This window comes from Perognathus longimembris, chromosome 14, assembly GCF_023159225.1.
Source record: "Perognathus longimembris pacificus isolate PPM17 chromosome 14, ASM2315922v1, whole genome shotgun sequence".
In the NCBI taxonomy this organism is placed as follows: domain Eukaryota; kingdom Metazoa; phylum Chordata; class Mammalia; order Rodentia; family Heteromyidae; genus Perognathus; species Perognathus longimembris.
The window spans coordinates 29,615,985-29,641,305 of record NC_063174.1 but is presented as its reverse complement, the minus strand read 5'-3'; the positions used below and the strand labels follow the sequence as shown (position 1 = coordinate 29,641,305).

At 35.3% G+C, this 25,321-nt stretch overlaps 1 protein-coding gene across 1 annotated transcript in view; it reads right to left on the bottom strand.

The window, feature by feature from the left end:
• Positions 1 to 8,750: 8,750 nt before the first annotated feature.
• Positions 8,751 to 25,321, bottom strand: part of Lrrc9 (leucine rich repeat containing 9) — a 93,260-nt gene continuing 76,689 nt past the window's right edge. The window contains exons 27-33 of the mRNA XM_048362117.1: positions 24,272 to 24,408; positions 20,828 to 21,045; positions 17,756 to 17,824; positions 13,421 to 13,561; positions 12,115 to 12,256; positions 9,829 to 9,997; positions 8,751 to 9,042 (exon numbers count right to left, since the gene is read on the bottom strand). Of these exons, the coding sequence (XP_048218074.1) occupies positions 9,003 to 9,042; positions 9,829 to 9,997; positions 12,115 to 12,256; positions 13,421 to 13,561; positions 17,756 to 17,824; positions 20,828 to 21,045; positions 24,272 to 24,408 (916 nt within the window). The 3' untranslated portion in view covers positions 8,751 to 9,002. The remainder of the gene's footprint in view (positions 9,043 to 9,828; positions 9,998 to 12,114; positions 12,257 to 13,420; positions 13,562 to 17,755; positions 17,825 to 20,827; positions 21,046 to 24,271; positions 24,409 to 25,321) is intronic.

Sequence of the window (25,321 nt, the reverse complement as noted above, 5' to 3'; positions counted from 1 at the left end):
GTATAATGAAAAGGGTCTTAAACCAATTTCCCCATCTTTTGATTATGCTCTATACCCTATCCACTACTGCCTCCTTTCAAAAAGAATGGCTCCTTCCATTCAAGTGCACAAGCATCCCTACCTGAGAGCACTCTGAAAACATTTTACCCTCTTTGTATGGTGTAGATTTATTAAACATTTTCCTCAGGTCATAAAAAAGCATGGACTCAATAACTCATTTCTCCTTGTTGGACAAACAGACATGAGAAAATACTCCACATTAAAATAGCGGAATTTTAAGAAAAGTATTGTTACTGTAAAAGGAAAAGTTAATTTTCATGGAGCAGTAGAAAACATATTTAATCAGTGTACATGATATCTAAATTATAACTGTATTCTGTGAAAAACTTGATATTCAACAGTTTGATATTGAATAAGTCAAAGTTTCTAAATTCTAATGTCTTTCCTCAGAAAATTAAGAAACTGGACCATGCTTCTAATTTTTTTTTTTTTTTTTTTTGCCAGTCTTGGGGCTTGGACTCATGGCCTGAGCACTGCCCCTGACTCTTTTTGCTCACTCTACCACTTGAGCCACAGCACCACTTCTGGCTTTTTCTATTTATGTGGTGCTGAGGAATCAAACCCAGGACTTCATGCATGCGAGGCAAGCACTCTACAACTAAGCCAAATCCCCAGCCCCATGCTTCTAAATTTCTGTCTAACTCCATATTTATGCTGTTGTATTCTTTCTGTGTTTAACTTTTTATATTGTGGATAGAAACAAAGATAGTCTATAATTTTTGTGCAATTAAAATTTTAGGTGCATAAAATTTCTAGTTAACATACCTCCACTTAAAAGTGAGCATTATTGTAAGTGAACCTAAACACTACTGTCATTGGAAAATGAGTATTAATCACTTTTCCTGGGACAGTCATTCTGTCAATATTAATATCAGGTAATGTGTCACCTTAATATTTACCTACTGAAGACTCCTTTAAGGTCAAGTAAACTTAAAAGTTAAAGCATTGTGAAGATTTCTCCCTGTAATAGTCAAATTATTTTTTTAGTCTCTTTTTGATTAAAAGTAGTGATCAAAGATGTTGCAGCCCTCAAAGGTGATTTTGAAGATAAGTAGTGCTGGAGCTGCCTAGGCAGCAATCAGAAACAATTAGGAAAAATGTACCAAAATGCCTCATTCTTTCTGTAAGGCCACATGGCAAATTACATTTAATATTTCAGGCTTGTTGCATTTTAAATTAAGGCCTCCAACTAAGCAATTTTCAAGACAACTCCAATCAAAAGATGGTGCTTAAATTTTTATTGCTATAGAAATGAAAAGAGTGATTTGTCTATGTTGATTAGCCTTGAAGATTGCTTTGGGAAAATTTTGACAGTTGGAGTAACAGTTCCACTATGATTTACAATCTGCAAAGAATCGAATACCATACTATCAGTGTAGTTCAAAGCTTCCTTTTCATCTGCAAATTTTATTCTGTGACTTTTCACATAAAGAAGGATATTTGTGATATGTATTTTAGTACATACACAGTGTAATTTCTAGCATGATTCTGAAAAAAATATTCTCAATTAGCTTGATCAAAAACATTTAGCATAATATATTATACCTTAAGTACTTATTTACATGAAGTACTTAAAATTGTAAATTTATAAAAACATAAAAATGGTAGTTGCCAGGGGCTGGGGATATGGCCTAGTGGCAAGAGTGCTTGCCTCGTATACATGAGGCCCTGGGTTCAATTCCCCAGCACCACATATGCAGAAAATGGCCAGAAGTGGCGCTGTGGCTCAAGTGGCAGAGTGCTAGCCTTGAGCAAGAAGAAGCCAGGGACAGTGCTCAGGCCCTGAGACCAAGCCCCAGGACTGCCAAAAAAAAAAAAAAAAAAAAAATGGTAGTTGCCAGAAACTGGGAATGGGGAGTTATTGTTGCCTTTTAAGGTGAGAGTTCTGGAGATGGATAATAGTGATCACATACAGCAATGAGAATATAGTATTATTGAGCTTTATACTTAAAAATGGTGGTCATTTTATGTGCATTTAACCACAGTTTACAAAAACAAAAGTGAAATGGTAAGTGTTCTGGAAACTTCACAATAAATACATTTTTGAAATAGTGGTCAGGAAACAATAGATTTCTAAATATGTATCCAAAGTTGACAAGGGAGCTAGTTTATGAAGAGTGTAGTACAATGAACAGAATTTTTTTTTTTTTTTTTTTTTTTTTTTTTTTTTTGCCAGTCCTGGGCCTTGGACTCAGGGCCTGAGCACTGTCCCTGGCTTCTTCTTGCTCAAGGCTAGCACTCTGCCACTTGAGCCACAGCGCCACTTCTGGCTGTTTTCTGTATATGTGGTGCTGGGGAATTGAACCCAGGGCCTCATGTATACGAGGCAAGCACTCTTGCCACTAGGCCATATTCCCAGCCCTGAACAGAATTTCTAAAGCCATTTGAAAGAGTATTCTAAAGATAAATATCACCAAATTGTATTTGTTTAACTGAAATTTGTGACCTGAAATCTTTCCTGCTTATTTTTCATGCTTCTCTTTTTCTTAGCCAATGTCTGTAGGCAGTAGGAAAAAAAAATGTATGTCTGGCTGAAATGAACTTTGTTCATTCACAATTTTAGAGGTGAGAGAATTGCTTGCTGTAGAGGCAAGAAGCCAGAGATCCAGAGCAGTTTATATTGGTAGATAATAATAGATCAGTCTAGAACCAATTCTTTAACTTATAATACATGTTTTTACCTTTAACATTCATATTCTACTCTGCAGAAACACATTATAAAACATGAAATCATTTATTTTCTATCAGAAAATTCTTCTGTCAAACATGAATTCCCTGTGTAATAGCTTTTATCTATTTTATTCCTGACTTTCATATGCTGTTTATTATAGTCCCAAGGAATTGATAACTGCATCTTTCTCTTTTCCTAATCCATAGTACCTTTGATGCCAAGAGGTTACTTGTTTAAGAATAATCTATTTTATTTTCTTCCTACCTACTCTTACCTTGTACTGTATTTCCTCAAATTACTGTAATTGTGAAAATCAAAATAGCAAAAAATGGCCATATCTCCTAGAGATTATGCATTATACTAAGAAACAGTTATAAGTGACAGAAATCCCCTAAAGGATTTATTGGCTCATAGAATTGAAAAGCCAAAGGGTTCAACTTAAGGAAAACCTGCTCCAGGAGGCTTGAATACTACTGTCAAAATTGTATTTCTTAGATGGCCTCCGGTGGCTCATGCCTGTAATTCTAATTGCTCAGGAGGCTGAGATCTGAGGATCCCGGTTCAGTCAGCCTGGGCAAGAAAGTCCATTAGATTCTTATCTCCAATTAACCACCAGAAAACCAGAAGTGGCACTGTGGCTCAGACTGGCAGAGCACTACTAGCTTTGAGATGACAAGCTCAGGGATAGTGCCCAAGCCCTGAGTTCAAAACCCACAACCACCAAAAACAAAACAAAACAAAAAAAACCCCAAAAAACCAAAACCCACAAAAAAACCCCAAACTATATTTTTTTGTGTTGCCCTATTCTGCAAATAGACAGAAATCTTTCCTGTTGTCTCTTTCTCAATATGAGACTCAAAGTGACTCCTGTTTCTTGATCAGCAATTTCAGTAACTTGATAAAGGTGTGAGAAAGTTATGCAGAAACAAAAAATTCTCATTGCCTATAAACCAGTATTTTCCCCTTTTATAATGGACTTTTCCCAGCTACATTATGTAAAACACTAATGGTTCTGTTTAATACAGCATAATATTTTAATTTAAAATACTGCATATCTCTCTCCTCTTGGCTTTTCTACAGTTGAATCCCTTTCCTTCATGAAATTTGTCATTATCATTTGGAAGGCCAAATACAACTCTCACCTAATGAAAAGTCAAACCATTTTAAAACTCCGTATATAAGTAGTACATTCTCTATTTAGTTTTCTACTTCGTTTTATGATGACTCCTAAATCTAAACTAGTCTCTTTTTCCATGGAGTGCAAGAAGTTCAGCATGGTGTGACTGTTATAGGCTCCAATATCACTTTCCTATAATATGAGACCTATATTTTTACTTGAATGTATAAAATGTATATGTGTATATGCATGTGTTCATAAAATTCACAGATGTGCACTATGTTTAAAAACTCCAGTGATGGCAGTTTATAAAGATTGTTGCTATTAATGGCTTAATACCTAAAACAGACCAGAGTCCTTCACAAGGAAAATTAACCAGGGAAATAGGCCAATTTTGACTTCATTTTCATTCTGTTGAATGACTGCATTCATTTTCTTTGGATTCAGCTCTTCATTTACTGTGCCCCAACACTCTTTATAAAATTCCAACTTGCTTTTCACTTATCTTTTATCAGTTTAACATAGATGGTTGGATCAAGTCCATTGTTCCAATTGTATGTAGCTTAAAAAGCTCTGCAGTATTTTTACTCTTCCCATTGTATCTGGCTTCCCCAAGTGCTCTGCTCTCTGCATTTTACACGTACTCTGTTTTCTAAATCCATTTATGCCTATTCTTCCTGAAGACACTTGTCCATCTCGGAGCTCAAATTGACTTTTTCCCATTCTATTTCCTTGACTAAAAATGCACCATTAAGGTTGATTGAACGAACTCTTTTAAAGCATTTCATAAAAAATGAAAGGCCATATGCATACCAGTGTTTGTAAATATCTATTTTAAGCCAAATTGATAAGAAGACATAATTAATTGTAAACTTAAAAATGCTATATATGTGTGTATATATATATATATATATATATATATACATAAAACAGTTTTCTTGGCTGTTCTGTAAGAGATAACAGCTGTAAAACATTCTAAGGTAGGAGGGACAAGGTACAGTTTGTTATAATCAAAGACAGAACAAATCATAAAACCAAGCCACTAAAATTGTCAACATTTTCTAGAAAAATTAAACTTATTTTGTAATAAGTGAAGATGTAAAACACACGGACTATAGGTATCATCTACAGCTTTTAAATATCACTACCTTTTTTTTTTTTTTACCTTTTATGGTTTGTACAAGAGTAAGATCATTACTAATCTCTTTTGTTTTCTATTTATAATTTTTAAAAATAATTGTGGGTATGAAATATTTTTAAACCATTTAGAAATTAGAATTATAAGATTATGTTATAGACCATAAGAAAATGCAGACCTATATATTTATATTCACCTAAATGTAAAATTACACATCTTTCTATTTTGTGAAAAATATTTCACATGTATTTCTGTTGTCATACTTGATCACAATTTATTAGAGAAATTGTATTACTAAGATGTTATCCTGATGCATTTTGTAATCACTGGCAATTTACATCAAATGTGATACTTTTTTGATATATTTTTAGCTGAAAATAGCATATGCAGGGTGATGCTAAATATAAAGATAAAATTTCAAGTAATACTTTCAGAGATACTTCTGAAAGTATATTCTTTTTCTAGGGTACATAACTTCATTATTTTTTCCATTACATCAATTTTATCTTAATTATAAGGAAAAATTTCATCAAAACAAAAAATAACATTCAAAAGGCTTACATATAGTCGGCAAAATGTGTTTTGGATAATTTTCAAAAAAATTGTTTTAAAAGGATAATAGAAGAATGCTGTAATTGCTAGATTTGTTTTTTATAAAAGCATATAGAAGCAGAATATTTCTAACAAAAGCGTTTCTTGTTTGTCTACTTCTAAAATGAAGCTAAAAAAGTTAAATTGCATTTTAGTACTGGGTTTTTTGAAAATGTTTCAATAACAGAGGAAAGATGAACAAGACAGTGTAGTGCTTAGAAATTGTCTGGAATCTCTAGATTTTATAGCAAAAGCATCATAAAACCAGCTTGTTTCTACTCCATTAAGTGACTTGGTTAGTCACTGAATAACAAATGAGACACTACCATAAGTACTCACTTTGACTCATATAGACCTATAAATAATGTACTTTCTTTTATACTGGTAATATTTACTTGAATCTAAGTGCCTAGGACATGATTAAAATGTAATTTTTTAATATTAAACATGTCTCATAATGTATATGATAGCTTATGAGTGGTGATATGGTATGTTATTTACATATAAGAATTTTTATTTTAAATTTAGTCAGTAGGGCTTATATATACACATGTAGTCTTCACCTAGGTACAAAATATATAATGTACATTTAAAGCAAGAAGATGTTCCCAAATGGAGTTAATTTTGATTCAACAGAAAAAAAACAGAGGTATAAAAATAAAATTAGTAAAATGACAAAGTAATAAAAGTAATATAATTCTTATTGAATTAGTTAATTTGCATGTATATCAATAAATCAATTTGACATATATATTTTAGTTCAGCATAGTTGGATCCTAATCTATGAAGAGCTCTAGTTTATAGCTTCTCAAGTTGTTTGTGAAAGTAAAAATTAAAATAACTTCATAACCAGTCATGCATATGACTGACTGCATGTGAAAGAGATCTTTCTTTTTCCCTTTTTGTTAATTCTGGGGCTTGAACTCAGGGCCTGGGCATTGTCCCTGAGCTTCTTTTGCTCAAGGCTAGCTAGCACTCTACCACTTGAGCCACAGCACTACTTCAGGGCTTTTCTATTTATTTGGTACTGAGGAATTGAACCCAGGGCTTCATGCATGCTAGGCAAGCACTCTTATCACTAAGCCACTTTCACAGCCCTAAAAGAAATCTTCCAAGACATTATCTGGAAGCAAAGAAAAAATACTTTTACTGTAGAAGTTACATATTTCACCTAAACTACATTGGAAGATAGCCAAGGGTCTTTGCATACATAGGATTCCATAACAGCTTATTGGACAGCACAGTAGTAAAAATACTACTTATAATTGAAAAAGTAATGAATTTGGAGGTAAAAACTCTAGGATTAGGTATAATATATGCTGCTTTTTAAAGTTTCTTCGATATAAATGGAGACAGCTATGCCATGCCAATTTCATTGGAGTATTAGTATAAATAATTTAAAATATGTGCTAATGTTTTGAAAATATATTAAAATTGTACTTGTCTATTTTGCTACAGTTTTCTGGTATATTACAAATAAGCTATAAGGATAACTTAAAAAAACTCCTTATTCATTGTTTAAACATAAAATCACTGCTACAAAACATATTCAATGACATTTTCTTTCTTTAAGTAGGAAAAGAATGTAGTTACAGCTCTTGCCTTATGAGTTGCATGTAACTAATAGCTTAACTTATCTAAATGTTCCCAGAGGAGTTGTACATGTCAGAGACATCAACTGTTGGGGCAGAAAAAAAAATTCACAACCATGTTAACCTTCCTCCTTGTCCCTTTTATATGAAGTCACTATGTGTACTGCATTAGAAGATTCTTCCAAAGTTGGTTCTGTGTCTGTTGTTTATACCCAGTGACGCATACATTCATGTTTATTATCATTATGGGATGGCTTAAAGTTGTACTTTCCAGAACAAATTCAGATGTAATTGTTTAAAATTTATAGGAAGAATTGTAAAATAACTCAAAATTTCTCAATAGGAGCATAAAAAATCAAAGAGCTATATAAAAATTCCATAGGAAAAGTGGCTAAAACATGCCAAAATGTTAAGTGCATGTGGTTAAAAAGTAAGTTATGTTTTTTCTGCCATATTTATTTTTAAAATTCTTGAATGTTTTTCTCCACAGAAAAATGTTTGTTTAGTCTATTCTAGTTTTAAAAGGAGACATGATTATAGAGATATTCAGTATTTCATGTGTACATAATCATAAAAGAGTTTTTAAAAAAGCAGATGAGGCCAATTTTGCTGGCCACACATTGTGACAAAGTCAGTTGTCACAACTGAAGTGCAACAAAGACATCTTCTGGACATCTTAAGAATTGCAAAATTGTTTCATAAACAAAGGACTGTATTTCCACCTGAATGGAATAGTTATTTAAAAACCACACAGTAAGACATTCAAATCAATCTGTAATTAGGTTTGACATTTAAAATATTACATGATTAAATTACAAACATACAACATTTAAAAGAAACAAATCTAAAATTGTTGCATATACATTGGAATTATATCACTTCCAAAATACCTTTAAAACTACTTCAAGATAGATTATTATGTATAAATATTTGGGTAAAACAACATATTTTAATGCAAAAACTATAAATACTATGAAAATTATATGCAGTATGGAACCGATACTTTTAACATGGAACACTTCCTGAATCATGGAGTCAATTCATGTCAGAATGTGATTGGCAATTTAGTCACCTACTTAAAGAATTGTATTTACAATAAGCAAATTCAAAATCACATTTGATTTGTGATATCTCAGGCAATGTAATAATTTAGAAAAACTATTTTCAATGAAATATGATTTTAAGTCAAAACTGAATTTGCACGTGTATTTTTTTACAGCCTGCAATTGCTTGTAAATAATATTATAGGTTCCATTAACTATTTGTATATAAAATTCACTCATTTCTCGTATTCTTAAGAGAAGTATAGTACTACAAACTAACCTGTAGCAAACTCAACTAGCAAAACTCATCTTGTTTTAGTAATTGTTGTATTTGGCAAGAAATGTATATTCTAGTTTCATGTAACTCCGAATGAATAGATATTCTATGAAAGTAGACTCATTTCCTAAAATTACCTTTCCTAATATCTTTATATATGACAGACTCTATTGCTTCTGATACCAGAACTAAAGTGTTTGAATCTCTGGACTTTGTTTCATGCCACTTTTACCTTTTTAAATTGTTGGTGTATTTTTTAAAAAAGTAGTTCATGATTTTTTTTATAATGCAGAAATTGAAGCAAATAATTTAGGTAACCATAAGGAAAGTTTAAGAGAGGTGATCTTAAATTCTTCAAGGGTGATAGATTATCTTCATATGGAACTGAAGTGCCTCAGTAACATAAGTAACATGATTATTAGCTTTTCCCCCCAACTGGCCACTGTCTGCTAGTTTTTCTACAACCGCTACACGAAAGAGGTTTCCTGGTATGATTCATTTCTCTTGAAGCAGTTACATTCGATTTGATCTTGAAAAGTTGCTCCCAGGAACTCTGTAAGAAATAAGACATTTGAGTCAAATAATGGCAACTTACAACTTCAGAATATACAGTTAGCTTCAGATCATTCACCAGTAGTTTCTGTATTTTATATAAATTCAATTGCAAAAAGGCAATGTGAAGGAGAAAATAATCTTATTGTGGCTATTTAAAAATTAGGCCATTCTGAGGACTCTCTGAAACACAACTGATTATAGAAAGTAACGTGAGATAGTCTCAATATAGTCCAGGCTGCAGATCTGTTGGGTAGGTCTCCCTAAGAGACTGCACAGATGTTGAGGGAAGTAAAAATGTTGGAATTCTGAGTAGGGAAGCCTTGGGAAGCAGTGTGGATGCAAAATGAGAACTAACAGAGTCCTTAGAATTGAAGTCAGCTCTAGGGCTGATCCAGAAATGAAGGCGGGAGTATGAACTCTAAAGAGAGCCCTGAAGGATTTATAAAATTGTTGGCCTTCACAACTTCACAGAGTAGGATTTAACTGCTGTTCAAGTATTACTTGCCCTATGGTGCATACAATGAAAAGTAGTTCCTGTGTTATTTCACCAGTGATAGCTGAGCTTTCCCAAGCACTATTCTATATCTTCATGTTGATTTCAAGCCTTTTGAATATGATGTTGGACAAAGGTTTCATGAATGTGGGAGAATAGGAAGTATGCTTTCTTAACAGTTTATGTTTAGAAAAAAATCATAATGATGTTTCCTATATTTATGCATGATGAGAAATCTTGAAAGTTTTTTTTTAAAGTCATGAATGATACTAAAACAGTAAGTGTTATTACCTTCCTTCATCTTGGTTGCTCTGGTATATGTGTGTCGTTGGAGGTACAACATTCTGATGTGATAAAAGAGACGGAGACAGAGTCATTCCTCTGAGTTGTTGAAAAGCGATTTCTGCATGAATGCTTCGAGGATTACTTGTCAGAATCCCTGTGTTCTTGTTTTTATTGTCTAAAACCAGGAGTGAAATTCAAACAGTTAAAATTATAAAACAACAAAGACCATTAAATGTTAAAGTGTGGATGTGTTCTTAAGCCGAAGGAATGTTCATAATATGAATTATAAATTTCAAGTAAAATATAAAATGGGGATGGACATGGTGATATATGCTGTAATCCCAGCATTTGGGAGGTTTAGGCAGGAGGATTAAGAGTTTTGAGACCAATTTGGATACAAAACCCAAAAATAAAACAAAGCAAAGCTTATTAAAAATTGTAACATCCTGTTAATGTGGCTTTTTTTCTGAGTTAACCAATCCTTTATGGTTAATTAAAAGATATAAAAATCCAGATTTCAGGCTGTAATAATGTACAAATAACATGATTATACTTTTCAAAATTAAAATTTGGGCAGCACATCAGTAAATAGAAAATAAATTTAAGGACCTTTTCAGAATGATCCCATGAAATTGCTGCATAACAAATCTTGAATATGTACAAGAAAAATATATGAAGATGAATTGACAAATGAATTAATAAAAAAAATCTGACATTCCTAATAATGACATTATGTTATAATGGACACTAGTAACAATACCATTCTGATATATCCAGTTTTGGTATGTGTATAATTCCTTTTGGTTTAAAAATATACTAACTCTCATGATTAAAACATTGAGGCTATAAAAATGTACAAGAAATGTATCCAATGCCTAATGTATGAAACTGTAACCTCTCTCTACATCAGTTTGATAAAAAAAATGTAGAGAGGTAAGAAGTTAGGTAATTAAAACATTTTAACAGAGTAAAGGATGCTAGGGAACAGGGATACTTTGAAATATGGTTACCACATGGAATAATCCCCTGTTCTCAGGTTCTTAGATACATTTTGTTAAGTATTAAGATGTTTAGCCAAGTACAATGGCTCAAGGCTATAATCATAGCTACTTGGAAGGTGGAAATTGGGGGGAATCATGGTTCCAGGCCAGCCAGATCACACAAGTTGGAGAGATGCTATTTCTACAAATGTCTAGCTATGGTGATATGTAACTGTTAATCTAGCCACAGGGGAAACAAAATGACTAGGTGTAGTGGCACCGGTCTATCATCCCCAGCAGGGAAGTGCAAGCAGGACCATACCCTATCTCAAATATAACAAGGTAAAAGGGGGGTAAGGGGGGGGAGGTTTGGCTCGCATGGTATAATGTTGGGTTAGAAAACATGAGACACTGAGTTCAATCTCCAGTACTAGCAAAAAAAAAAAAAAAAGAAAAAAAAACTACAGTGGTGTTTCATTTGATTATTTAACAGTGGTCACAGCTGAGACAAAGGTGAAAGATAAAGGGAATGAACAAAATGAGCCCTCAAAGAATTTTTCCAGGGCTGGGAATGTGGCCTAGTGGTAGAGTGCTTGCCTTGTATACATGAAGCCCTGGGTTCAATTCCTCAGCACCACATATATAGAAAAAGCCAGAAGTGGTGCTGTGGCTCAAGTGGTAGAGTGCTAACCTTGAGCAAAATGCCAGGGACAGTGCTCAGGCCCTGAGTTCAAGCCCCAGGACTGGCAAAAAAAATCCCCCCCCCCAAAACAACAGATAGCCATATAAAAGGCTTATGCTAACCAGAATTAAAATGTGTATAATAAGCTATTTCTATGTCCTCTTCATTTATTTCCTCTTAGATCCTGGTATTAGCTTCCTGAATTTACCAGTGTTTTCCAAGAAAATGTCTTGATTTATATGTCACTCTCTGTGCCTTCAATAGTTTGTTGAACATTTTCTGGCTTCTACTTTTAGCAGAATTTACTAATGAACTAGTTAAGTTATACAACACCACACACTGAAAAGAATAAAAAACATTTGGAAATAAATTAGGATATAATTGTGCAAGTATCACAAAGTTTACAAGAGAACAAATATTTAGCTACAATATATTAGCCGCAGCCTAAAGAGGAAAAACCATTCTCTGCAATCAGAATGCCCACAGAAAAGTTGAACAAACATGAAATGTTAAGAAATGTAAATGGAAAACTTAAGTAGTAGTAGTAATCCAAGTGAAATTTTTGTTGAAGTGTTTTGTTGTTGTTTTGAGTTTGTTTTTATATTCTCTCTGAAACTTTTTGTAAAATACCTTCAACTTCAGGAGTTAAGGCGAAATCATGTCCCAAGTAATGGCTAAATCCACCAGGTAGTATTACATTTGTTATTTTAATAGGAGATGCTTTCACTTGGCAAAATGGTCCATCCATAGGAGAGCTGGTGAATGGAATTAGCTGCATGACAAAACAGATAAGTACAACTTAGCTCTAAAGCAGATCAATAGCTTTCATACTTATCATAAACTCTACTTGACAAAGTTTATTTCATCATTAGTTACCTCTGCCATAACTAGTTACCTCTTGCACTAAGTAAAAAGCCTTCCCTCTGAAGCTTCCCCCCCCCCCTCTCTTTCTGGAGGGTGAGCTCAAGGATCTGTGCTTAGTAGACAGATGCTGAACCATTTGAGCCCTGCCCACAGCTCCTGAGAACCTTCTGCTGTGTTATCTCAGAACGCACTGCATTCAGTTTATACATTTTAATGTTCTCGTTTCTGTCAATCAATGGAGCCCTTCATATGCAGTGGGGTAGATTCCCAACCCCCAAAGATGTTCACTCTTCTAGTATCTTGAACCTGTGGCTACTTTATATGGATGACAAAAGAAGTTTGTAGGTGTGGCTGAGTTAAGGATTTGGGGATGGGGAAGAGGACTGTAGGTTATCTAGAAGAGGGATACAGAAGGGCCGAATGGAAGATGGAGATGGCAGAAGCAGTGGACGAAGTGGTGCTTTGCTGGGAGAAGGTCAGGAGCTGAGGACCATGGATGGCCTCCAGGAGCTGGTGAAGGCACAGCTCTTTCCTCTAGAGCTTCCACAAGCAATTCAGCACAGACACTGATTTGATATTACCTCTCTAAAACCCATTTTCAGACTTCTAGCCAACAGAACTACAAGACAATAAATTTGTGGGATTTTGTTTGTTTCTTCTCTATTTTGTTCCTCTTATTGCCTTGGAGCTCAGAGCTAGAACATCCCCAAGTCCTGCCAATATACAGGAAAAGCAGAACACACTTTTTTGTTGTTGTTGTTGTTAGATGACCTACAGAATCCAGAGATCTGAGGGAAGAATTCCTTTCTTCCTTCCCTGTCCATCTAAATGGAGGTAATTTTGTTAGCTCCTATTTATGAAAGTATTGCAGTTTCTACCTTCTAGTATCATATGACAGATTGAGCACAGATAAAGAATTTGCTCTATGTCAAAGAATCTAAGGATTTTGGTAGTAATCACTAGGTACTAAGGTAACCTATAAGAATAATAGAATGCTAACATTTAAGGAAAAATATGTAGGATAAAAGGTTCATTTACTACCAAGAAGAGAGAAGTATAAATAAATAGTTACCGAATTTTTCCTTGCCTGGAATTCAGAGAAGTGGAATTCAGCTTTTGCCCTGTCATCTGAGGTTATTGGAATTCCATCTAACATCTGTAAGTTAGGTAGGCGAAAGATGAGCACATGGCGGTGTAGAACTTTTCTACAAATCTAAAGAAAGTTAAAAATAGCAATTCTTAAAATCACATTTACTTTAAAGATTAACATAAAAGAAGACAATTTAGTGAGAAAAAACAGAGACGAGAGCTAACAATTTACATTGTTAGATGCTGCAGCTATGAGCTCCCCTTTGTAAAGCTTCTTAATGTCTTCTCATGCCAAATGAGGCTAAAAATTTATTTTAAAAAAACCCAAGGTTACCATTTAGAGATTTATTCTTTTATTCCCCCCACCCCTTTTTTGAGACAAGGTCTTGGATATCACACGTATCCTCCCGTGTGCTGAGATTACAGGTCTGGGCACCATATGTGGCCTCATCTCTTTTAAAAGCCCATTAACTCCAAGCTATCTCAACTCATGGATAGGATTTATTATGAAGGTTTGTATGTAAGCAGCTAGTTAGAAATGTACATATTTTCCCAGAAAGTACTATCCAATTTAATTCAATACACATCTACTGATCTCTATGTTCTAGCCCTTCATGATATCAACCTACTCTTGAAAATATTCACATATGCACATAAGAAGACATGTAGAAAGAGTTAAACAATAATAGGCCTAAGAAGGATCTGCTTATAAGGATGTTTGGTACTTGATTTGAAAACAGTAGTTCATTGCCCTTAGACTATAATACAAATGATACAGTTTATATTCAACCTGTTTTCCTTGAAAGTTCAGAACATGATTAGGAGACCATGTCAATGTGACCAATTCCAAAGAAAAATGTTAAATTCTAAGTTTTGAATGGGCTTCTCTGAGTAGAAATGTAATACAAAAGATGCTTCATTGTGTAACTGGGTACTGTGACCTCTCATGGGAGGCAGAGAAAAGAGGAAATCTTCACATAGATTCCACCAAACTCTGCTTACCTTTTATCCTTACCATCTGTTGTGTAACAGATACATTATCACTAGGTCTGAGGATAACAATATGCTAAGTTCCATGAATCCTTCTTAACAAATGTCTGAAATAGGGAAATGCCAATCCACAAAGCATACAGCATTGTTTACAATAACTTGTAATTACAATAATAATAATGAATAAGAAAAGAAAACTATCAAGAGAATGAATAAACTATTTTGAAAGGCCATAGTACATATCCATTTATTATGGAGAAATATCTCACACATATAGTTAAGGAAAACATAACAAACACTGAACCACATTCTAAGACACAAAACAAGCTTCATTAATACCAAACAACATATAGACTGTTTCCTCTAAGTAAAATATAATGACTAGAAATAAATTACAAAAAAACCACACTACATAGATTTGAAATTGATACAAATATATGTGCATCTCTCAGTAATTCACAAGTTAAAGAAAAATGCTGAAGACAGCAGAAGGTTTAAAGATAGATATTAACAAGACTACTTATAAAAATTTTCAGGATGCTGTTAAAGTAGTACATTGTAATCTAAAGCTTATTGATTCTGGAAATATATTGAAAATGAATCAGATAGGTAGCTTAAAAGGAAATAATAAAGGATAGGTATTTGTAAGATGGAAATCAAGGAAATAATGCCCTTGATAGAACCGAAGTTATGATTCTTTGGAGAAACGAATGAGAGACTCTTAGCAAGATTGATTAAGAATAAAAGAGTAAAAATTGGCAATGTTTGCTATCCTTTTTATGGATAGCAAAACATAGACATTATGAATTTTAAACCATGAGATTAGTATGATAATAATACATTAAAATTTAGCTTATAACTTTTTAAAATTAACTTTTTATAAATTTGGTCAGTCCTGGGCCTTGAACTCAGGGCTTGAGCACTGTCCCTGAGCTTCTTTTGCTCAAGGCTAGTGCTCTACCATTGAACCACAGCGCCACTTCCACTTCTTTTTTCTGTTTATGTGGTACTGAGGAATTGAACCCAGGGCTTCATGCATGCTAGGCAAACACTCTACCACTAAGCCACGTTCCCAGCCCTCAAAATTAACTTCTGAAGAAATAGTATACATGACTAAGTTTTATAGCCATGAAAGAATAAATAGTTTAAACTCTAACTTCAAAAAATATTAAGTCCCTTTTCTTAGAGAAAAGGTCTCGTTATCCTTTAAGAAACATGTGAGTCTTCTAATATCCACATACTAGTAAGAGACTTTCAAATTAATTTTATGAGGCCAAGATCAAACTACAATTTGAAAGCAGAGAATAAGAGGATAAAATTGAAATAACTTTATTTCTATAGGTAAACAATATAAAAATACTAACAAATTGAATCCAGTAAAATATAAGACATGAACAAGTAATATTCATTGTAGGAATTTAAGGGTAGTTTAACTCTAGCAAGTCTATCAATATATTTTACTATATTAGCAGATTAAGGAGGAAAAACTACATTACCAATCAGCAAAAACCAATGTTCATCCATGACAAAAACAGGATAAACTGGAACTGGAAAGGAACTTCCTTAAATTGTTAAGTTTTCTTCCCACTACCTATTACAAGTATCTTCAACAGAAACAACTTAGAAACCTTCCTGGAAGTCACTGCTATCAGTGCTTCTTTCAGCACTGTGCTAGAGGTCCCAATCAACACACAAGAGAAGTAAAGGTAATAGATATAAAAGTCTTGGAAAGAAACAGTAGTCATTATTTACAGATAATACAATAATAGAGAAAATCCAAAAAAAAAAATCACAAGCCATTATATCTAACAAAAAAGGGTTTAGCAAAGTTCCCAGATTAGGAGAAATATACAAAACACACATACACAAAGAGAAAATCAGAATTATTTTATTTCTACAAGCAACAATCAGAAACAGCAATTAAAATAAGAAAATGAGCCAGAGATGATTAAAACACTTGGGCAGAAAATTAGTTAATTGTAGGACATAAAATGAACAGGAGGAGCTGTGTGGGAGAGGTGAATACTGTAAATGTTAGAAGAATGTTAGGATGTTATTTGCTACTTCTGGTAGAAGTACTGTAGCTCTAAGATATGGCAGGTCCCTATAAAGACAGGCACATGTCTGGTTCCCATCTTTCTTCTTGGGAAGGAGGGAGAATGTGTTCTGTCCCTCCAAGAGGTGCCTTCCTCTCATACTGAGAGGTCTTACTTTAGTGTTTCCTGTTTCTGAGGATTATGACTGCCTGTTTCTAGGATCTGCTAATATGCCTATTTAAGCTTCCTCAGTGTAGAGATCAGGTCTACCCCATCATAGCCATGTTGAGTTGTAACCTCCAGGGATGCATCTGAATAACCCTGGACTAGTTTCTCCACATGATTTCCCAACAAAGTCCAAATAAAAAAAACCATTAGACGGGTACACATGCTTTACAATGGGCCCCAGCACCAGGAATATATCCAATGTCTTTAATACTGAATGTCACTTATGGCCTTATAAGGACAAAATGGCAGGATGCACTGGTCTTGTTGCTGCCCTTGCCATGGTTCTGTGAGTTCCTGGATCTCTCTGCTTCTTTCATTGGTCTCACTTCTATTGCACTGGGTTTGCCTAGAACACTCATAAGTGAAAATTTTAGCTTCATCTGTCCAGTGTTACTTTTCTCTGTTTAGACATTAAGTGAATGAGAGTATTACTTATAGAACCGCCTTAAAGATTACAAAAGTTGGCAAATTTCTCTCAAAGTTAATTTGTATAATAGACACAATTTCAAAAGTACCAACAGTTTTTTTTTCATGTAACTTGAAAAAGTGTTTCCTCAACAGGCCAAGAACTGCAAAGGTAGTGAAGAAAAAGACATAATGAGCAGAAGGAGATAGAAGGGGAGAATTAGAACCCTTTTCTAACAAGCACTTAGATAATATAAATGTTAGTCATTACACAAAATATAATACTATTTGTACACCAGTATATAAGTAGGTCACTGAAGTAAACCCAATGAATGGTAAAAGACAAAAAAATTGTACTTGGACACTGTTCAAAATGAAATGTACTCATTCCCTGACTTATGTAACTGTAATTCCTTTGTACATTACCTTTGCAATAAAATTTTTAAAAGTATGTAGGCTACTGAGTACACTGTAGAATTGCAAAACAGATCTGCTTATGTGTGACAGTGGCACTCAGCACTACAATCAGGTGGAAGCAGACACTAGTCAATAACCTTGGGTTAACTGGGTATGCATATGGAATAGATAAATGTCTTACACTATATAAAACAAGTTATTTACAACTATCAGTAAATAAATTAGAAAAGTAACATACTCACTGGATTGCCATAAACTGTAAGCTCTCTGAGAGAAGAGATAACGTCAAGTTTTTCCAGTTCTGCAATATCCTTTTTAAAAGTTAATAAATTATTTGGTTAGACCCAACATTTTCTAATACATATTAATTTGAAGTAATTTTATATAAGTGTTGGATGTCAGGTAGCTCGTGATTGAATCCTGTGAAGTGAGTCTGTGTGACAATTTTCTGCATTGTTGAATAAAAGCTGATTTCTGTACTATAGATATCAAATACATGATTGACAAAAAGACAATATAAATGGAAATTGTGCCTTAGAAAGAGCACTCAAAAGAAATGACCAGGGGCTGGGAATGTGGCTTAGTGGTAAAGTGCTTGCCTCGCATGCATGATGCTCTGGGTTTGATTCCTCAGTACCACATAAACAGGAAAAGCAGAAAAAGCCAGATGTGGCACTGTGGCTCAGGTGGTAGAATGATAACCTTGAACAAAAGAAGCTCAGGGATAGTTCCCACACCCTGGATTCAAGCCAGAGTACTGGCCAAAAAAAGACCATTTTTTGCCTCAATAACAGGACATGTAGGGCTGGGAATGTGACTTAGTGGTAGAGTGCTTGCCTAGCATGCATGAAGCCCTAGGTTCGACTCCTCAGCACCACATAAATAACAACAGCAACAAAAAAAGCTGGAAGTGGCACTGCGGCTCAAGAAGCAGAGTGCTAGCCTTGAGTAAAAACAAGCCATAGACAGTTCTCAGGCCTTGAGTCCAAGCCCCAGGACTGAAAAAAAAAAAAAAAAAAAAGAAAAAGAAAAAAAAGGGCATGTGATGTTAGTGTAATACACCCTGATATATATTTCTCTTGTTAAATAGTTTGCCTTTCCTACTACATAGAGTTTCTTATTATTATCCACTTAATGCTTGTGAAACTTTGCAAATACATTTTCCTTTTGGAAAACAAATTTGTTTTGAAATGCTATACTGTATGTACTGTATGTGTGTGTTGAAATCAAAATCAGGGCATGCTACAATTAACTATATTCCCAGCCCACTAAAATGCTTAAGGTTGTTTATAGAAATACAATACTTATTGATATAATTCACCTTTGTATCTGGAAGTGGACATATAGCCAATTTATTCAGTATCTATAAAAACATTTAATTCTATTTTCATTCATTAGAAAACAAAATTCAATTTTAAAGTGATATATTTCGTATTTTGAATTTAGAAACACAAAGGAAACACTGCAAACATGCTAACACCTAGTTATCTATAAAGATACTGTGTAAAAACATTTTCCCCACAGACAGTTCCTATATGTGGAATCAAAGCCTGATCAGAAATCATGGATATGGTTATGTCTTACAATACTATCTCAAATTGAGGAGTCTAGCTAATATAATAGCCCCAATCAAAATATTCACTTCTCGGGGCTGGGGATATGGCCTAGTGGCAAGAGTGCCTGCCTCATATACATGAGGCCCTGGGTTCGATTCCCCAGCACCACATATACAGAAAATGGCCAGAAGTGGTGCTGTGGCTCAAGTGGAAGAGTGCTAGCCTTGAGCAAAAAGAAGCCAGGGACAGTGCTCAGGCCCTGAGTCCAAGGCCCAGGACTGGCAAAAAAAATATATATATATATTCACTTCTCATGGAAAACATTAATGCAAGAAACAGCATAGTAAGTTGTAGAGGATGGTGTTTATCTAGAGGTTTAAAGAGAATCAAGCAAATGGACATGTCTGGAATTGTGAGAAAGCTTCCTATTTTCAATAAAGTGCTGGAGGTACCATTTACTGGCTCACAAAAATTGGTCTTTCTTCAAGAATGTTATGAGATGGTATTTTGGCTTGAAATTGGCTATGCTAGAAGAACTAATATGATGGAAATCAGCACATTCTATAATTTTTTTCCTCTGGAGAAATAGTTAATGTTAAACATCAATCCCATTATTACACCAAAGACTATTACCTTTTGCATACACTGTTAGAATATGTACTTAAAACAGTCACAGTCATACTGAAGTTGGGACTGAAGTCTTCATTTGGGATAAGAAATACCAACAGACCATTTGCTGGTCTATTTCTACCTACAGGTCATTATCCAGATGTTTAAAAGTAAACACGGTAGCTGGGTGCCAGGCAGAATATCAAATGGGCCTGTAAGGCTGAAGTCATCTTCATTTGTGTATCTGTGATTCTTAAAAGGAAATTTCCAAATCTTCTACAACATTGGACTCACACCAGAATCAATGAGGGATGGCATATACCTTTGTTTAAAGTATTATCAGTTTGCAAAATTTTATGGGCTTTCCTTTTTTAATCTACCAATTTTTATCAGCCCAATGGTTGGAATTTGAGAATTGATGGTTTCAGTCTTCCCAAGTGAATCTTTTCCCTAGGCAGGATGCTGGTAGCTTGTGCCTGTTAATCCTAGCTACTCAGGAGGCTGAGATCTGAGGACTGCAGTTTGCAGCCAGCCAGGGAAGGAATGTATGTGAGACGTTTTAACTCCATTAACTTACAAAAGAAAAGAGAAGAAAGAAAAGAGAGAAAAAAAGCTGAAGGTAGAGCTATCTAGGCTCAACTGGGATAGCACTAGCCTAGAGTAAAAAGAAGCTCAGGGACAGAGTCCACGCCCCGAGTTCAGTCCCCAGGACTGGCAAATACACACACACACACACACACACACACACACACACACACACACACACACACACACCTTTCCCATAAAAATGTTTGAATTGAGAGTTAAAGACTTTTTTTCTTGTAGTGCTGGTGATTAAATCCAGGGTGTTGTGCATGCTAGACAAGTGTTTGAGAACTGGCTTACCGCCCTAGCCCTGAGAATTAAGGATGTTCCATTTACCAATGAATGAGTGTCAATAGGTTTGTCCAGCTTATAAACCTACAAGCAGTGGACTTCTCCATATCACAGAGTTGTTTATATGCCTTCAATGTACATGCTCTATTATGGATAAATAACATACTTGGCACAAATTTCATCCATGTATTGGAAGCTTTATGTTCAGAGTATAGGGGAATGAAAGCATGTGAATGTCATCACAAGAATGAAACCACCCCAAAATAACATTACCTGGATTTTATTATATCCTAGGAAGAGTTTCTCTAGTTTTACTAAAGATTGCAGTTTGCTCAGCTCTCGGATCCTGTTTTCCTCTAGGTGAAGTGCCAGCAGAGCGCTTGGCTTGGCAAAAGCAGTTTCATTAAATGTTCGGATGCGGTTGTGGTCAACTACCAACTCCTGAAGGAGCACCAGGCTGTCGAGCCCTTCAAGCTGGCAGATTTCATTCCCTAAAACAAAATAAGTCATCATATAGAGAGTGAGCTCCAGTTTCCAGAATTAAAGATCATCTATGTTCATGTAAATACTATTTGTCAAATGATTTTTAAGTACATATGTCTTTAAATTGTTACTCTGCAAATTAATCTTTCCTACCCCCAACAAAAAACCTTTCCCCAAATGATTTTATCTAGCTTTATAGTACCTCCTTTTGCCAATCACTTAAAGCAATTTAAAAGTAAAAGAAGCACATTTGGACTCATTCTCTCCATCTACTATCTAGTTAGCTACAGTCCTAATTATTTCTTCTTTTTCAACTACTTTTTAGATTTACTAGTCCTGCTAACACCTCAGCAAGTCAGGCTCTTACTATTATGTCATTCATGTGGGATAGAAAATTCGTGTTCTGGGGCTGGAAATATGGCCTAGTGGTGGAGTGCTTGCCTAGCATACATGAAGCCCCGGGTTCCATTCCTCAGCACCACATATACAGAAAAAACCAGAAGTGGCACTGTGGAGAGTGCTAGCCTTGAGCAAAAAGAAGCCAGGGACAGTTCTTAGGTTCCAAGTTCAAGCCCCAGTCTGGCAAAAAAGAAAAAAGAAAACACGTGTTCTTTGAGTTGGATGGATGGAGTTTGACTCTGCCACAACATGTATTACTGTAGATTATTTAGCCTCACTGAACCTCTATGTTTTCTTTCCTCTCTCCTTCTCTTTTCTGTCTCCTTCCTCCCTCCCCCTCTATTTTCTTTCATCTCTTTTATTTCTCCCTCCCTCCCTCCTTCCCTTCCTCTTCCTCTCTCTCCCCTTCTCTGTCTTTTTTATAGCCCAGGCTGGCCTTGAACTTGAGATTTTTGCCTTTACCCTTACTGAAATTATAAGTTTGGGTTACCAAATTTGGCTGTCATTTGCTTTCTCTTATCCTTAACTTTTCCCTTTCCTTTTCCTTTCCCCTTTCACTTTATTTTCTTCTTTTCTTTCTTTTTCCTTCCCTCTCCCTTTCCCTCTCTTTGTCTCCCTTTCTCAGTGTGTTTAAGTGTGCTGTGAGGAGGCTATAAGGTTTGCCCAATGACTCCATATAGCACCACTATCATTGTCAGTATAGACAGCCTTACTCCCTATGTAAAAATGCCTGGCTCAGATTTGCCAGTGTAGCCATAACAACTGTACACACTGCCTTATTACACTATTCAATTAACATAGACTTTCTAGAGTTAGGTTATTTTGGGGAAAATACACAAATGTGCCTTTTATAATGTCTGTCATTAGTCTGTCTGATTTCTTTTCTTTTCTTTCTTTTAGACTAAGTCTTCATGTTCTTGGCCAAAATTCCAAAAATTTGATAGGCAAAAATGTATTAAAAGAGGGGCTGGGGATATAGCCTAGTGGCAAGAGTGCCTGCCTCGGATACACGAGGCCCTAGGTTCGATTCCCCAGCACCACATATACAGAAAACGGCCAGAAGGGGCGCTGTGGCTCAAGTGGCAGAGTGCTAGCCTTGAGCAAAAGCCAGGGACAGTGCTCAGGCCCTGAGTCCAAGCCCAGGACTGGCAAAAAAAAAAATGTATTAAAAGAAAAATGTATTGGGGCTGGGAATGTGGTAGAGCACTTGCCCAGCATGCATGAAGCCCTGGGTTCCATCCCTCAGTACCACATAAACAGAAAAAGCTGGAAGTGGTGCTGTGGCTCAAGTGGTAGAGTACTAGCCTTGAGCAAAAGAAGCCAGGGACCATGCCCAGGCTCTGAGGTCAAGCCCCAGGAATGACAAAAAAAGAAAAGTATTTTTCAGGAATCTCTGACTCTTAGAAAAAATAGTTATTATACTCAGATCAGATATCCAAATTTCTCAGCAATCTCACTGATGGATTTCCCAGCCTTCCTCTTACCTCATTTAATAATTAATATTAGACTAATTTTTCCAATACTCATGTTTTCCTCATGCTACTTTTTAGATTTTTTAAGAATATAAAATCCTGTCTTCTTGTGGATTATATTCTGTTTAAATTTCTTTGTCTGGCTTTCCATAATTTGGTCCTGCTGGGTGTTGGGTCAGCTGTGCCTTTAAGAGACCACAGCTGGCCTTGGCCTGTCCCCTCTTCTTCCGTCTTTAACAGGAAGAGAAGCCCCAGCCCCTGGGGCGAGCACGTGTCTGATGGCTGGGAACCCCAGAAACCCAATCCTTGGGGGGCTGGGCCTCCGCCCACAAGGGAAGTCCCCTGACATCACTTGATGGATAGCCCTCATGGCCAACCTGTTGTCCCTCTCTTGTGCCCGCCCTTCGAGGTATATCTGTGGCTCCTCATTTGAATAAATCAGACATCCTAGAGGTGGTCTCCAAGACCACTGCGTGCTCCTGTCTTTCCTTGGGCTGGCGAGCATGGGGTCTCGCAACCACACGCGAACCGAGGCTAACCCAGGACCCCGCTTCCGCGTCTAATCCCTATCAGCCGGGGGGAATGTGAGAGAGTGAGTATGGATCCCACACGGAAGAGATAGATAAGCCCAGGACCCCTCCCCACGTGGATGGGCAGTTGGGTATTTTTACCTTCAATTCTTCACTATTCCACAAATTTTTTAAAACTATACTTCCTACCAAACTAAATATATTAACTTTGAAGAGACTTTCCCAAAGAACTTGATAGTCTTTGTTCTTACTTGTTTGCTCACAAACACCAGTCACAGCCAGGAACTCCTTCCTTCCCCTGCTTATTCAGTTATTCTTACTTTCACTCTACATTCTATCAATCCTTCAAGGAATTCTAGGGATGTCCTTTGATTTTGCTGCCTTCCAGTTTCTATTAAACTTAAGTGAGTAACACAGTATACTTAATTCATCTTTGCTCAGTTTCTGGATAGGTGGATTTACAACTACTTTAGCCCCAGTATCTCAATCATGTGTAACCACGATGACATAGTACTTCATATCTTTCATAGTACTTAGCACAATTCTGGGTTTCTTAAATATTGTAGAATTACTCAATTGTAACATTAATTACTTTTTAAGTTAAATATGATATCAAATTAGATTATGATGTAATGCTATATATAGCTCTACAGTATTGTATTTTCCTTCAAAAATGGCTTTGGAAAACATGCAGTTAACCAAAGAAAAATGTACTTAGGTTATGAGCTTTTTTGTAAACAAATGAACAAATGGTAATGCCTATATTTACTAATCAAAACAGGATAACAATTGTCAGTTTAAAATATTTACTCATTAACAGTGTTTCTACTCACCCTGTAAGAAGAGGAATTTTAAGTTTACTAATCTGTTAAGTTGTAGCTGGACTAAATTACTAATTCCATTGTATCCCAAATGAAGAACCTCTAAACTTTGCATTATGGGAGGCAAATTTTCACTGGTCACTGTATCTCTGAAACACAAAGTTTGAGTTCATAAACTTAATTTCAAACCAGCAGTAATTGTATAAGAACAGTCTTATATATTGAAGTTAAGAAAGAGAAAAATGAATGTATTAATATATCAAGATTGAGCTATAAGTGATAATGCTTTTGTATTTTATATAATATTCTTTATCTTTAAAAATACTTCTATGAGCTATGCCTGTAATCCTAGCTGTTCAAGAAGTTGAGATCTGAGAATTAGAGTTTGAAGCCAGCTGGAGCAGGATGTTTGTGAGACTCTTATCTCCAGTTAACCACACAAAATCTGTGGCTCAAGTGGTAGAGTACTAGCCTTGAGCAAAAAAAGCTGAAGGATAGCATCCAGGTCTAGTTCATGCCCAAACACTGACACATACACACCTTTTATGTGGTAAAGAAAAGTGAATAAAAAGTCAATAAAATGTTTAAAGATGTCAAAATGAAAAATGATAGCAAATGCAATCAATTAAGAAAAAGAAAAATTTGTTCCTACATCTGAAAAGATATAAGAATCATCATTACTCTTAGATGATATGATCTTTTTTTGTATTTTTTTTCAAATTTTTATTATCAAACTGATGTACAGAGAGGTTACAGTTTCATATGTTAGGCATTGGATACATTTCTTGTACTGTTTGTTACCTCGTCCCTCATACCCCCCCCCCTTTCCCTTTTCCCCTATGAGGTGTTCAGTTCACTTACACCAAACAGTTTTGCAAGTATTGCTTTTGTAGTTGTCTTTTTTTACCCTGTGTCTGTCGATTTTGGTATTCCCTTTCAATTTCCTAGTTCTAATGCCAGTATAGACGGTTTCCAATATACTCAGATAAGATTACAGAGATAGTGTAGATACAACCACAGGAAGGTGATACAAAAACACCATCAATAGTAGAAGCTACAGAT